General features: G+C 41.0%; 1 protein-coding gene across 1 annotated transcript; it reads left to right on the forward strand.

The window, feature by feature from the left end:
* Window positions 1-11,339: 11,339 nt before the first annotated feature.
* SFR1 (SWI5 dependent homologous recombination repair protein 1) lies at window positions 11,340-15,697 on the forward strand. The gene is made up of 4 exons (XM_066555073.1): window positions 11,340-11,724; window positions 13,134-13,249; window positions 14,341-14,727; window positions 14,873-15,697. The coding sequence occupies exons 2-4, from the start codon at window positions 13,154-13,156 to the stop codon at window positions 15,062-15,064; spliced, it is 675 nt and encodes a 224-aa protein (XP_066411170.1). The 5' UTR covers window positions 11,340-11,724; window positions 13,134-13,153; the 3' UTR covers window positions 15,065-15,697.
* Window positions 15,698-16,371: the final 674 nt, after the last annotated feature.

Here is a 16,371-nt window from a genome sequence, read left to right on the forward strand (position 1 = left end):
AGCCAGACACACCTTTGCCATACAAACCACAAGTGATATGCTAATTCCAACCCAAAAATGTGTGTTCAAGAATAAACAAAGAGGAGATTTTTGACCAGAAGAGAACAGATGAGTGTGAGTCCTCTCATATTATTTCCTTCTGCCTTGTAAGAACAGAGGTAGAATTCTAGAATCACACAGTGGTTTGGGTTGGAAGAGACCCTTTTACTCCTTGCTCTCCCCAGTCAGGGACAGCAGTGGTTCTACCACTCCTTCATACAACTTCACCTGTAAGAGGATCTCATTTTACAAACCAGCTTTTCTCCAGTACCAAGAAGGTATTTAAAATCAAAAGTAAAAGGATGAAAGATAGCATGACAGCAAATGCACTGTGTTCCAGCTGCTCAGCTGGAAGGGCAGAACCTTGGTGAAAAAGGAAGCTTTCCTTTCCAGGACTTGATCACTGACTTCAGACTAGCAGATTATTTTTTCTAAATAGTTCTGAGGAAAACATTTGGAAGTGAACACTCAAAACTTGGATCCAAGCTATTTAAGTTGCCTCTACTTCCAGTTTCTGGCAGGTTTTCTGACTTGGCTCCGAACCTTTTGACTGTGCCCATCTCTATTTTCATGTCTCTGCTTGAAAAATCCTGTTTCTTATCCAAAGCACTAAAGTATTGCCTTTTCCAAAAGCCAGGTCTGTTGTTTGTCACTTCTTCTCAGCAAGATGACTGGCTGGAAACTTAGTTGTTATTCAAACTTTTCATTTCACAGCCATTCAGATTCTCATTAATTTGCTTCCATCAGAAATTTGTCTTGTGAGACCTGTGATAACGCGCAGCTTTCTCTTATTAAAATCAAGGCATTCTGGGCTCATCCTCACTCCATATGTTGTGTATTTCAGACATGCTGCTGGCATGGAGCCTTTTGGGTATTTTTATTGTTATCATGGGGTTGCCAGATGCATGGTATGGTGGCTGCTTTCCTTACTCAGTGCCTGCAAAGGTGCTTTTTGGATTCTACTTTAATAATATCCATGATTAAAGTTGTCAGCTGAAGGCTTTGTAACTACAACACCTAAAGGTGTTTTTACTTTCAGCATAAATTAAAGAGTTCAGAACAAAATATTTACACCTCCTCCCCAAATATTAAAATTTCTATTAAGAAATCATTCTGTTAGGCACAACAGCAATATAAAACTAATGGATAAAACACAGTATAGGTGGTGATCTGAAGTGAAGTACCCTCACTAACAAGTGCTTGTATTTTTTGGAATTCAGTACACTGACTTCACTGAAGCTATTTCATTTTGAAAGAAGAGGCCAAATAAGAGCGCTGATCCACTGTTCCCACTTCAGTCAGAACAGCATTTGTCTAAGCCTACAAAGAACACTCTGAGAGTCTTATACATTTACTTTGATGGTACATGTGAAATTTTAAGCGCATAAAATCACACAACTGTGGAAATTAAGAATGAAAAGGCCTTCAATTAGGTTTCTTGTCCATCTCTCTGTCTAAAGCCTACCTCCACGTTAATTATTCCTCACATATTGTTATTTAAAACACTTTTAAAACATTTCATGAGGTTTTAGAGCCTCCTGATGTGATCTGCTCTGTAACTCCCATACTTGTGGTCAGAAAATGTCTTGGAAGTTCCAAACAAGTATCTTGAGCCGACAAGCACTTCCTTTCTTCCCTTTTCAGTGTAACTCATCTCCTTTCTTGCTGCCACCTTTTATGTATTTGAATGCTGTTGTCACATACGCCATGAGAGTTTTCAACATCAAACTAAATTTCTCCTGTTCCTGCAGCTTTCCTCAGACATTGAGTTTCCCAGACCTCCCACCATTGGGAACTACCTCCAGCCTTCACACGGAGTACCCATGTACTTAAAGCTACACACATTTTAACTACTGTGCTGAGCTGGGAACTTCATTTCTGAAGTGCTGCCCAAGGCTGTCAAACACATGCTGGTCCGGTTTAATTGCATGACATTTCAGTTAATTACTGTTTTGATGATAAATCTGGCAATTTTGCAAATGACTAAAATTGTAACTGCAGGTAAAAACTACCCTATTTTGCTAATGAAGGACAAGCAGTGCCAAACTGTTGTGAACCTTATCTACCTGACCAGCAGGCAGTGTTTAACTTCTAGTTTTGTAAGGTATTTCCTTAAGAGTGTAGGCATGAACAATGTATATTGGACACTGGTATTCTTCAAATGTCTGCAACCAAATTCATTTGCTAATAAACAGCCAAGCCCAATCCCTAAGGCACAGTGAGACATTGATACACACATACATCCTCATCCATAAAGAGGTTCAATCCCCTCCATCTGAGTACCCAAAATGCAGCAGAATGCAGCAGAACAGCAATCTGTGGCAGCTGACACATGCCAAGTGTATGCAATCAAGCAAAACATAAAGAAATCAACAAGCCAATACATGTGCATAAAATATTATAATGAAAACTCAGGCAGACAGAGACCAAGTGGGAATAAGATGGAATGGAAACAGAGACTAAGCAACTGCCAGAGTCAAGAGCAATTAGCTCACAGGTGGGAGGGCAGTGAACCATGGCTGGGCTGGTGTTAAAGGGGCTATTAGAATTACATGCTCCTACTTCTGTTCTGTTTACTTAACTGTAGCTATTTCCAGTGTCAGCAGAATCCATCAACTTTTCCTAAAACTAATGCATAGTGTTTGCACAATGAAAGAACAACAAACTAGTAAAAAAAAGACCAGCATCTAGAAGCAATACAAGTCAAGTGCACAATTAAAAATCTACAGTTCCCAACACATAAACAACTTAACAATAAGCACATGTATGATCCAACAGAAGACAACTGCTTGTTGTGCATTGTGTGAATGTGCAACATTCATAGAATATGTCTGTGTCAAGTATTCAGGAACTGTCAGGGACAAATGCAAACAGTATTTTAAAGAATTAGGAAGAATGCACTAAGAGTGTTCCTTCAATGCTTTTTTTACACACATCCATCTTTTCATGAAAACCTTCCTGATCCGGTAACCACTCCTTGGGATTCCTCCACCTAAGCTGATGAATTCAGTTTAATTACCTACAGCACCAGTTTGAACATGGCTGTGGGACATAATTGTGAAGGGAATGTTGGAGTACAGCTGCATTAATTCTAGTAATGGCTTCAACAGACCAAAACACTGACAAAGGCTGCATCCCACAAAAAAAAAAAAAGCACTTAAGCATTCTATCTTATCTCCCTTTACTTACCTTTCTTCTGCCCAAATTATGCAGATGAACAAAACCCTTACAAATTAATTAAATTAGCTGTTAATATAAAATCATCAATTGCCATGAGATCACCTAAGCTAAAGATGAAAATGGCCAATGTGGTTTTGCTGTTTAAAAAATAAATGCAGCAATAATTAACAGCTGCAATAGAGTTTTTGTCATGGTAACCTCAGAGTGTGAGGCTTGATCCTCCACATTTGGATGGTAAATCATTGCAACTTCTGCACTGTATCTGTGGGGATGGTTCTTGCACACAGGTTTACTTTAAAAAGCAAATACTTATTTGTAAGGAATATGTATGAGCCACATCTATCTTATTTTGTTCTTCCTCACTGGTATTGCTCCCATTCTCTTGGTAACACACCCAAGTTAAAAAAAGTGCATCACTGAATGACTTCACCTCTCTAGGCGGCTCCTGAGGCTTGGCAACATGCATGGCAATCAATCTTTGGTGGACTAGAATTTATATTAAAAGGAAAACTTATTCTTTATTTTCTTGAGGTTCTTTCAGCCCCTCCACTGCCTGGTGGACTCTTCAGAGTGCTGTACCTCAGGATGGCTGGCTGGTGTTAAAAACAGACTGCAGGTTTGATTGTGGAAAATCTAGAATAAAGAGGCCAGCAGAGCTGATGGAGATCTGGCTGCAGCACTGAGCAGAAAGGGTAATCTCTTCATTTGTAGTTTTCCTGGCAGTGCTATATAGGGACCCTGCCAGCATAAACTTGCAGCATCTCTCTCAGTGTTGGCTTTTGAGATGTATTTGTACTTCTTGCCAGCAAGATGTACCCATGTTTATCTGAGAAGTTGGATATAGGTAAGGAGCACTGTTTACTTGTACTAAATGGAGCCTGAAACTCCTTGAGAAGGTAAAACACCAAGACCTTTCAGTAACAGATACAAGCACAATCTCTCTGGGGAAGAGATCCTCTGTTGTTATCTTATTGCAGGGGTTCCATACTATTATCTCCTTATCACAGGAGTTCCATACCTTCTTGGTGTTTCTCGTGGGCATTTCCTCTAAGCACTGACTCTTTCTTCTTCACAGGGCAGCCAACTGACTCCAGTTCCCTCTCAACCAGCCACCCCACTCTTTTATAGCACTCTTCTTCTCATTGGTTACAGCTGTGGCCTGATAAAGTCAGGCCTGTTCCTAATCTTTGATAATTGGCCCAGCTGCAACTCCTTAGGGGTAAGATTACTTTCTACACAATCTTTATTTTCTTATATTCTGTCCCCCTACACTCCTCTCATTGTAATTTCTCAGCTCTATCCATTGCCTTTTGTTTGTTTGTTTTTGCTTTGTTTTTCCTGTTGTGTTGTTAAACACATCTTTTGAAAATCAGCAGTTACAGCTAAGCACATTAACTGGTTAGGCAAAGTAGAAGTAGCTCTTGCATTGTAGTGGTATTTGTGAGATAGCGGGTCTCCAGGCTTGGGAGAAAACCTTAGGACTAGGAAGTATTAAACCAGAGAGTTTCACAGCTTCTAGGCTTGATTTTACATAGTTAGAATCCTGCTTTAAGGAAAAAAAGTCTGACCCAGAATTCCTCACTGAGATGGAAAAGAAGCAGGTCACCAAACAGAATAAACTGTAGGGAGGAGATGATGATGTCCGTGATTAATCTTTGCACCCACTTGTCACACATGATTAAGTAGTGTACACCCATATGTGCACTGTTGATCCTAGAAAAATGAATCCCACATAAGACTTCCTATCCAGACATAATGTGAACAGCTTCAAGACTACCCATGCCCAGTTTCACAGTCTCAAGAACAGGCAGGATGTACACCATGTAAAATTTAAGAGTGGTCTATCTGCTCATCTAAATCCTGAGGAGCCTTTCAAGAGAAAACTTGTCAGTGCATACCCATGTGCTGAGTTACCACCATTCATTTAACAGTGATGAAATTGCTTATTCTGGCATATGTTAGCCATGAAATGCTTGTAATTAACTCAAGGAAAAAATGCACTGAACTTTAAAGCATCAAACCCAGAATAACTCTTTCAGCTGTGAATGAACTGCAAGATTTCTCATTTCAGGAGTGTCATGTAATATGGTATGGCATAAGAGGAATCAAAGAGGCTGATGACAAAGAGAGCTTGTTCAGTGCCTGTTGATGTGTGTGGTGGAGGTCACTGCAGCCAGGACACAGACTTGAAGTTACCTGGCTTACTGAAGGGAGAACATCCCATCAGTTAAAGCATTTGCTAGCTTGGTTCACTTAGCATCAGTTCAGTGTTCCTGCACTCCACTTAAGACAAATGCTCTTCACCTGAAATACAGTTGTGTTAATGTGTTGAGAGGGGGACTGGTGGCTTTCCCACACTCATGCAGGCAGCTGCAATTCCAGTATCCTCAGCACCACATGAAATAATGCCATTAGCTGACTCCATATGCCACACTTCCACTAAAGCTCCATCAGGACAGGAGATTCTGATTCCCTTAAGTTCAGCAGGAACTTTCTCAATGACTTCAAATGTCACAAGGAAGACAGGAAGACAACACAACAACAGTAAAAATAATATGACAGTAATCACTTGAACCCACAGAGGTTGTAAGAAAATATTATACACTCGTCAGTAAAGCTTTCTGTATACTTCTGCATACTTTCTGTACACTTCTGTGTAGAGAAAGAGACTTAAAACACAGTTATTTCAGATGGAATATGAACTGAATTTGCACTGAAATTGCTTTGAAAAGCAATACAGGTCATAAACACTTAAAATTTTATTTTTTAACAAGCCAAGACTAGCATAAACAGTATATTTCACTCAAGAAAAAGGCAGAAGTCAAAGAAGCTTCACTGCCCATTTTACTTGCTAAAGGAAATGGCACTGAAGACAATTATGTTGTCTTCCCTTTAGCTGAGTATTTCGGGAGAAGGGGTGATAAAAGAGTATTTATTGAGTTCCTATTGTTTTTGAGGATCTTAAATCTTTTGAATTTTAAGAATTTGCCTCAACCTTTACATGAAGAAGTGACAGTTTCATACCTGTTCACAAATTTTGGTGAATTGCCAGCCTCACAATTCTGAGGCAGCTGTCCTTAGACATGTGATTTGGTTTGCATAAATATTCCACAGACATATCCCCCATCTCACAACAATCATGCACACTTGAAACATTCCATTGATCATTAACTGTATGGAAACCAGGAGAGAGCTTTAAGCCAGCTCTCACTCACTTGTGAGCCTGATTTGCCACATAAGGTGGTGGTAGTGCCCAATAACACTGCCACATTGAAATCTCAGCCCTCTAGGTATGACTTGATTCTCAGCAGTATAAGAGATAGAAAACAGCCACGAGCACTTTAATATTTCGTCCTCAGGAAAAGACTTCTAAAATTTTACTTTATAAGGCTTTCTCTAGCCTCAGGTAAATTATCTAATTCATTTCCAGGGAGGAAGTGTATTTTTAAACCTTGCCTGCTGATGCTGCAGTTTGGTAGGGTGTGCTCGGTAGAATGGTTATTCTAAAACAAAAAAATAACCAGTGGTGCTGTTGAGGTGATGACAAACACTAGTCACTCATGTCTGCACTCAGAGCAACAGGGAAACCCCCAGAAGCTCAGGAAAGAGGAGAAGTCTCCATCTCTGCTTACACACTCACTGGACGACTTGTTTGGTACACCAGTTTAATCCACTGGGTCCCACCAAGGCCTCCAAACTACAGGTAACTGCTCAGGCCAGCTTGTCTGCACTTGCAAATAAACCACGTTCACTTTCTCAGCTTCACCAATTCCAGCAGTACAGATAAATGTGAGCAACCCAAGAAGTTATGTGTACACAGCACAGAGTGAGCTCTTATAGCAGGTATGTGAGAAAATGAAACAACTCTTCAAGCTCTGCTACAATTCAAATACTTTTAACACAAAAATATACTCAGACCATCAGAGATGGCAAAAGCTGTCCTGGGGACTAGTTTGGGCAAGGGCTTAGATTCAAAAGGCTTTAATTTTCTTAAAATAATGATCAACCAGTTCTCCAGCAAAGACAAGAACATTGAAGATCTATTTATTGTTTCCTTCGTCTCCTACAGTCTCATAAAGACTTCATACTGTAATCTTTGACTTGTTATGTCAGAGAAAATCCCACAGGCACAGAAATAAGAGACAATCGTATTCCGACCCCTTTTATGAGCACTGTGCCTCACCCACTTGGTTATTCACAGACGCAGCAGTGAGAACTACACCGCTCATCTCACCTGGCTCTTCCATTATCTTTTGTAATGGCAAATTGCAGTGCCCCTCAGCTACAATAAATCCAGGCAGTTTTTCTTTTCAAGACAGGTAGCTCAAAAATTGCAAGCCACAGATGTAAAGCAAACAAGGCAAAAAAAAATTACTTTTGGTTTAGCTTATGCTGATGTCATTCTAGAGACTTCACTTTTAGTTACTGGGCATTTGCACATTATGAGAGCAGAATCCATCTCCCAAGGACAGGTTTTGTTATAGTAAACTGGTTTTACTCCAGCTGGTCTATAAAGTCCTTCCCTTGGTATATTTACATGGCTATAAGCAAGTCAGAACATCTTTCAGAGATGTGAATTGCAGCCAGCAAAACCACAGCCTTAGGCTGATGCAGAAGTGGGTAGGGTTTTAAAACTTTCTGCAGCAGTTAGTGGTTAGGCACATAAAAGCACCCCACCCTCCTGCCCCAGGCAAGAGAGAATATGCAGACAGTGCAGAGTGTACCTCATGCATCAGGATACATCCCTTGGCTTTAAACAAGATCAACAGATTTCAGAAAATGAGAGAAGGGGTAACACATATGTGCCTTAAGACATGTTGACTAACATCCCAGATACTCAGTGGCAATGTTTAGGGGGAAAAGGCCTGGTTGTTGTGCCCAGCAAACTGTTAAATGGAAGTCTTGTGATGCTCCTGACACTCTGGAAGAGAAGGACCCATAAAGCACAAACTGGAGTTTCTAAACTCAAAGCAGTATCCTTTACTATTACTTTCCATTTTGGCTTTGCCACTACAGATGATGCCCATAGGGGAATTAAAACATGTCATTGTCCTGAGAATGCTGATGTATCAGCCCCAGTGCTCTTCTGCTACCACAAGACAATTGAGAGGGTACATAGATAATATCTTTCAACTGTGCAGCCAAACTGGTGTACACTTGGAAGAAAAATAATCTGATCACTAAAATGTCAACACAGAAATACCAAAGAAAATAACACCAAGGAGCACATTTTCCTTTTGGTTCCTTGGGGAAACTAGTTTTTCTGAAGGGAAGTGATATGTTCAGCAAATAGAGATCAATAATTTTATTGCCCAGTGCACAATTTCCTACACTTTTTTCAGTTATTTTGCTTACCCCAAACTATTCTGTCACAAGAAGAATCAAAGAAACCAAACAATAGCATTAGAGTGCATAATAAACACTGTATTGCAATGTTCTACTGTGCACATACTGGTGATCTTAGCTGAACAGCATGAGAAACACTCAGCAGAGTGCCATAAACATGCCAGAATCAATGCCACATGGATAATCTGTTTTCCCCAAAAGAAACAGATGAGCAGTTTTTGAGAGGAAGGTTTCAGTCTGACTCTGGTTTGCCAATTGAAGAAAACATAATATCCATCACTAGTGTGTTTCTGCGATAGAAATACTGGATAGTCACTGGATAGTGCCTGATGACACTGTAGCTCCCAGCTCTGTCAGGGGCTTCCAGCCAAGTGTTGGGTGAGCCGTGTTTTTGCAGTACTGTGTAAACACCAGGTAAATTCACAGGTAAATGGAGTAAACACAACTAAACACCTAATACCAACCTGAACAAGACCTTTTCCTAGAGTCCTTGCCCATCAGTGAATACTGATGACAATATTTCCTTTCCTCTACTCCAGATGTAGCACACTAAACTCACACACCCAACGTGTGGCACCATTGCTCTGTACTCCCAATCCCAAACAATCTGTCATCTCACTTGGGTGGGGCATACGGGCGTTGCTCTAATTAAGGGCAATGATAATGCACAGGATGACTTCTTCATGTGTTATGTTCCTGTAAAATCTTACTGGAATCTCACCTGGCAAATGATCTAAAATCTCAAACTTGCTGTTTTTCTTGTGCAACTCATCTGTTAACATGTCTGTACAACAGAGCATGAGTAATTTAAAGTAGGGACCATCCTTGAGATTGAAGGAAATACCCTGTGAACTTGGGAGACATGCCATCACAAAGCTCCAGAGCTCTGAGATCCAGCCTTCTTTATAAATTTGCAGCAGAAGTTCTATTAGCACTTTTGCTGTTGCAATCAGGAGTCCATTTTTAACATATTTAAAAAATTAAAATATTTATGACACTAAATTAAAGGGCTAAAAAACAAACTCAAAACCCAAAAAAGAGGCAGATTTAAAAAATGCTTCCAAACTGCCTTAACACTTGGGGTATTGTTCAACAGGGTTTTTTTGGTATATGGTTACAAACCATAGTACAACACCACATAAGGTAAATTCCCACATTTGCTACTGAGAATATTATTTCTAAATCAATTTCACCCACAGATAAAATCTTATACAAGGTGTAACCTTAAGGCCTCAAGTTCTCAGATTTCCCAAAACAGCTTCTTGTAGTTGGGCTTTGAATGCTTTGATACCTTTTCCTGTAGGAAAGTAAAAGGGTGCTATCAACCCTGTCAAATCCTCTTTGAAGTGTGTGAATCTATGAAAACTCATGGTCAAAACCTCAGGAACTGCTAACATGTTATTACACCTACAACACTCAATGCTTACTCACCTCTCAGCTCAAGACACTCTCTGGTCTCAATAGACATAGGAGTTACACAAGGTGAAGAGAAAATAAAGTGTCCTCATCTGTAGCAGTGAGGACGAACCAGGCAGGAAATTAATGCAGTCCTGACACACAAGGCAAGGGCATGATCCAGGCATGTGGGTGCCTGTACCCCACGTGCAGCTCTCTTCATAGCTGTGTGAGGCATCGTGGCACAGCTCAGGGCCGTTTGGCTGTGGGCAGTGTGGAGGAACCACTGGGACACCATCCCTAAGGGCTGGGAGCTGTCGTTGCTATGGCTTCCTCAGCTCATCCTGTCAGTCCTGACTGTTACAACTGAAAAACATTTTGTACAAATCAGTTGTGAGAAAAGTAAATCCACATGGGGAAGCCAGGTGTGCAGCTGATAGAGACAGAAGATCTCTCTTGCTTCAGCAGCACCTTTGAGTGTCAGGGAGCTCTCTAATCCTGAACTCCACAGTGCAGCCATAGCTGGGATTGCTCCTTGTCACAGTCACTATCTCCCTGTTTCTCCAGTCAAATTTCTTCATTTTCTCTTCTTTGCCACAACCATGACAATGCTGCTCAGGTCACACATCTCCCAGTGAGTCCCTCAGTTACACTTTCTCCCCTTATGTGAGGAGATAGTTCCTGGGATAAAGGCTTTTGCAGCTTGAGCTGGAGAGCTGTAGTCCCATGGCTGTGACAAAAGGGCCTACTGTGCTATCCATGCTGACTGAGCCAGAATCCCCCTCCTTGGCACAGGGACACTTCCAGGGACATTGTCTTATCGTCTTCAGCTAGGCCAGGGAAGGTTTAGGTTGGTCACTAGGAAAAATTTCTTCATAGAAATGTTGAGTGGAATTGGAACAGGCTGCCCAAGGAGCTCCTGGAGTCACCACCCCTGTAAGTGTTTAAGACTGAACATGGCATTTGGTGCCATGGTCTAGTTGACATGGTGGTGCTGGGTCATAGGTTGGATTCGATGATCTTTTCATCCTAACTGATTTTGTGAGGTGACACCTGACCTCGGCCCAGACCCCAGATATGGGTGGCGGGCCCACGCTGGCCTAAGAGACACAGCACCACCTGGCAAGCCCAGATGCAACAGGAAAGTCTACGAGGCCCCAGGGGACGCTCCGCGTTTCCCACTCGCGGGACCGGGACCGGGACCGGGACCGGGATCACGATCCCCCTCAGGTTCCGCGCCCGCCCGTCAGCCCCACAGCGCCTCCCGCCGCGCGCAGGCGCGAACAGCTCGCGTCGCCCGGGCACGCGCAGCGCGCAGGCGCAGGGCCGCCCCTGCCCGGCAGCGGGAGGTTGAAGCGCTGAGGGGAGCGGGGGACGGAAGGGCGGTTCCGCCGGGTTCTTTCCTCTTTCTCCCCGTTCCTTTGGGGTTTGTGCTCCCCGAGGGGCCTCACTTTGCTCCTCAGCCCTGCGGGTCGGCTCTGAGGCTGCGTTTTTGGGGTGTAGCACCTCAGAACGAGCTCCACAGGTCTGTGGCCGTGCCTATGGGCTGCCCAGGGTTCATCTTGCTTCTCTGCGGGTGGAAAACTAGCAAGGCAAAAGCTTGAGTGTTAATAGTATTGTGTTAATAGAGTGTTACAAGTATTGAGTGTTAATAGAGCCTTTTGTTGTTGAGACAGTAAAAGGAGTGAGTGCCTTTATATAACGTAGCTATAAGCAGGAAAACAGAGGACGTAGTTACAGACGTACCCAAAGTGCAAAAGTCAAGTAAGTACTGAAAAGTAAAATTGTCTTTTCCCCTTCTAACTCAGATTTTCTGTACTTGCTGGACAGGATTTTTTGTGTGGTGAACAGCATTACTGGTTGAGAATGCCAAGGATTCTTAGCCGAAGATACAGGAAAAGGATTTTAAGAGTGCAGGAGATCTGTGTGAATATGCTGCCAAGTAGCAGCATTAGCAAACCAGCGGAAAGAGTATTAGTTATGGTCATTTAAAGACGAATTTGCATTAGAAAGTAAAGACAGAGAATCGTAGGATTGCTTGGGTTTTTTTAAAGCTATCTCTTAGGCTTAAAATTATTTTGCTCCTTGGAAAGACTTACAACATATTTGTGATATACAGTGTGCATAAGAATGATGTTGCTTTTTCTAGGCTCTTCCTTACAAAAATAAATAATAGTATTAAACTTCGATTATATTTAATGGATGCTGTTGGCTTCCTGTTTAATCGATAGATTGCTAAAATACCCAATTAACTCGACTCCTTACTGAGGTCTGTGTTTTTTTTTAAACGAGTACCATATGTTCAATTTTGAACAGCTGGGGAGGAATGTTGACTTCTAAGATAAATGAGGACCTCCATCCTTTGGTATCAAGCCAGGAAGACCAGGGTTGCTAGGCTATTAAGGCTTTGGCATACGGAAGCTTTGGCAGTTTTCGTCTGTGAAGAGGCAGCCCCTTGTGCCAGCCCTCTGTTGCCTGGTTTTGGTTTGCAGGATTTTATTCTTGAGAGGCTTCTGTTTCAAAACTCGTAATTGCAATTTGCAGGTGAGTGGAGGTATAGCTGTTGATATTCCAGCTGCATTCTGGTCATTAGTAGGTGGTTCACAATTGCTAAATGAAATTAAACATTGCCAAATTGATTTGGAGTTGGTTCGTGCTGGGAGGTGTGACTTAACCAGTTTAATTAAGGTGCCTTTCTGAGTGAGCTTGGGATGTTTCCTGTTAATCAAAACTTCCACCTGTGTGAGTAATTACTTTTTTAAGCAGCACCCCCCAGAAGGATCAAATGAGACTGGATTGTTTTCAGAGACCTGGATACCCAATTACATTGTTCTATAGAAAAGATTAATTGTTTATATCTGTGGACAACAAAAACCTTCCTGGCTCCACAGAGCTTTAGGAGTGAGGGGAAAAATAATATATAAAATGGATAGTAAAGGATTTTATGACAGTTAATAGTGTCATGCATCCTCTCAAAGAAAAGCTGTTCACAAAGCAAGATGTTACTTAGCACATGAAACAGTTGTGTGACTTATGCAGATGTCCTTTTTGAACATGCCAGTTAGAAAATAAGCCTTAGAATTTAATATTAGAGCTTTTTACTCATTTCTGCAGCCAAGGGCTCATTCTAATCAGGTGACAATGATGCCATAATTCATTCTGTCATTTAACAGAGACAGCTATTCATCTCAGGATGGAAGAGTCAGTGCTGGATAAATTGCCATCTTTGTGCAGTACTCCAAAGGATTCTGGGGCACCACCTGCACAGGGGACCAGTTCAGGGAAACAGGTATGAAAACTTCTTACTTTTCCAATAATATGATTGTTCATAGTAACAGAAATGCTTGTGAAATGATCCAGGAAGTCACTGAGATGCTGCTTGCTGGAAGGCTAGAGTCAGGCACCTTATCCCTCTAGCTAGGAGGCTGTGAAGGTAAGGAAGGTGCCTGGGGTACTTTGCTGTGAAAATGCAGATGCTTGCTGTGAATACAAAGTGATGGAGCAACATAACCCAATGTCATACTAATAAATTTAAATACTCTATAGGGGGTGTGGTGGATTTTTTGCTTTTTTCTTTTAACCTGTCATCTTCAGTTTTCTCAAATCCTGGTTTTCTGGGTTGCTGTGCTTGCAGGATGACTTTCTGTGACTTCTGCCTGCAGTGGAACAAAGTACAATGCTTTCAGTTTGTATATTCTCCATAGTGCTGAGCTCTGCTTTGGTCTTATCCTGGGATGTGAAATGGTGATACTGTCACACTCAGCATCCAGATCTCTGCAGGACAGGCTTGGTTTAAAAGTATTCCATAACTAATCCCTCACTCGCGTATTTTAGTGCATTTCTATAGAGAAAAATGTTAGACACATTATAAAAAATAGTTATTTTGAAGAACAAAAAATCTTTTTCGATGGTTGTGAAGTATCTCGAAGCATGAACAGGTCAAAATTATACAGGTATTTCTAATATATTCTAGAATACAGAACATACCTCCATTAAACCCTTACCTCCATTAAACTAGAGGGGAAATTAATAGCATATTTCAACTTGGCTAATTTTATTCTATATTTCTTTTACACAAACACTAGATGAGTAAGTTTGCCTCACTAGAATACAGGATTTTGTCCAAGAGAATGTGGAGCTACACCTTTCCATATCTTGCAGCTGTGTGTGCAAATACATGTGAGAGGAAGAAATTGATTTTGTTCAAGTTTTTGAAGGCTATACAGAGAAGTAGGAAGTCTGGCTTTACAATGATAGTTAAATATATTACACATTCTATGTAAATAATAATGATTGCTAAACAGTTATTTGAGATTTGATGAAAATTTAAGAATATTCTGAACACCTGGGTTTTCTGGGTTTATTTATTTTGTTTTTTAGCAAATGAGTGCAGCTCTGAGGGAACGATTAAGGAAAACAAGACGTTCATTTAATGCCAATTTTACAGTGGCAAAGCGGCTCAAAATAGACGCTAAAGAAAAAGACACTGCTGGTGCTGTCACTGAGTGCTTGCCAGAGACCAGTGCAGACTGTTCCAGGTTACAAGATGGTTCTGAAAACCTGGAAGGAAATGTCACTGGACGTACGTGTTTCAAAAGTCCCTCACAGGAGAGTGATCCCTGTGGATCAGCAGAGAATTCAGATGTGATACAGGTTGGTCTTGGTCAGCAACAGTCCCTTGAAGAGAAAGTAAAGCTGGAGAAACAAGTGCAGGAGAAGGAAGAGCTGCTTCGTAGGCTCAAAATGGTGAAGATGTATCGATCCAAGGTGAGGCAATACTTAACTCACTGGGGTTTTACTGTGGTGCTTGTGTATTGTCTCAGTTTAAGGCATTTTATAAGAATATCTGTAGGGTATCAAAACCCCCTTTATGTCAGCAGATGATGACTTTTTTTGTCTGTCCCAATTTCAGAACAACCTGTCTGAACTGCAGGCTTTGATAGAGAAGTGGAGAAGTAGCACCCAGCTGATGCTGTATGAGCTGCAGTCGGCCTTTTCTGCAGATGGCAAGAAAGTGAGTCTCACTCAGCTCATCGACACTTTTGGGCTAGAAGACCAGTTACTGCACTACAGCAGAACAGAAGAAGATTTTGTAGATGCATAATCTACAGCTGCAGAGCTTTCTTTGCACAGGCACAAAAGCAGAAAAGACTGAAGAGATTCTGATTGTGTCAGAAGTGTTGGTCAGACAATGGACTTTATGCTTTGGGGTTAGGAAGTTTTCTCCAGATACTTGTAAAGCTGTGTGCATACATACAGTAGGCACTGTAAAAGGCATTACTCAATGGAACAAAATCAAACTGATGATGTTTTGGAGAAACTGCCTTAATGACTTGGTCAGTGAATTTTTATTTAATAAAAATAAATTAAGTCATAGTTTAACAAGTAGAAAGCAATTTTTTTATTAGTCTCTGCATGGTTACTTGTATTGAAATAACTCAAATTGTCAATTCTGTTTATGTTCAGAAGGGGATGAGTGCAGTTTGTTTATAGATACACCCATTTTACATGTCTTCCTGGTGCCAATGACAGCATTTTGTGAGTTAAGATAACTGATTTTCATGATGGTAATATTCCAGAGCTGAGATAAGATGTTTTCACTAGCTTTAACTCCTACTGAGGAAAAGGTGTCATAATGCAGTTGCTTTCAGGTTCTGGTCCAGACAGTCTCTGCAGAGCTGCTGTCTCATAAGCAGTCTGCCACAGCCTGAGGTAATAGAAGGGAAGGCATAAAATTGAAACCAACTTTCTATTCTGCTGCATCTGAGAGCCAAGGTGTTTTCTCTCTTCAAATAAATAAGAAAAACAAGGCCTTGTTTAATGGGATTGCTTCAAATACAGCATCATAAAGCTGAATAAATCTTTACAATTCCATTTATTCTCCAACAAATGCCTTTTTTGAAAGTTGTTTTTATTTAACTTGAAATTGCTTATTTTCTCATCATGGTACCTTTTGTTTTTTATTTTCCCTAAAATCACTGTTTCTCAAGTGTAACAATACATAAATCTTAATGACTATACAACTTTCCCTGCTAGGAATCTTTTCTTATTGGTTCTACCCTACCTCTTTTGTTTGCAGGTGCTATATCCTATTTCCTTAATAAGGGAGTAATTTCTTAGACAGTGCAAGAGAAAATCAAAGATCATACAGAACCTTTTAACCATTGGTAAGGCTCATTAGACTTCAGCCCGTACCTACAGCTTGCTCTTGAGAATACTGACTCTTGCTGTCCAGAGAGAATTAATGCAGAACAGCCTTTATTGCAAATCACATTTTGAGTATTAAAGGACTATTTCTCTGCCTTTTTAGGCATGAGCAAAAAGATGATGGTGCCTGGTGCAGGGGCCAGTTCTCCTCCCTGAAGTTGGAATGATGCTGCTTCTAGGGCAGTTTCAGCAGAAAGCAAAAGG

This window comes from Molothrus aeneus, chromosome 8 (genome assembly GCF_037042795.1).
Source record: "Molothrus aeneus isolate 106 chromosome 8, BPBGC_Maene_1.0, whole genome shotgun sequence".
NCBI lineage: Eukaryota > Metazoa > Chordata > Aves > Passeriformes > Icteridae > Molothrus > Molothrus aeneus.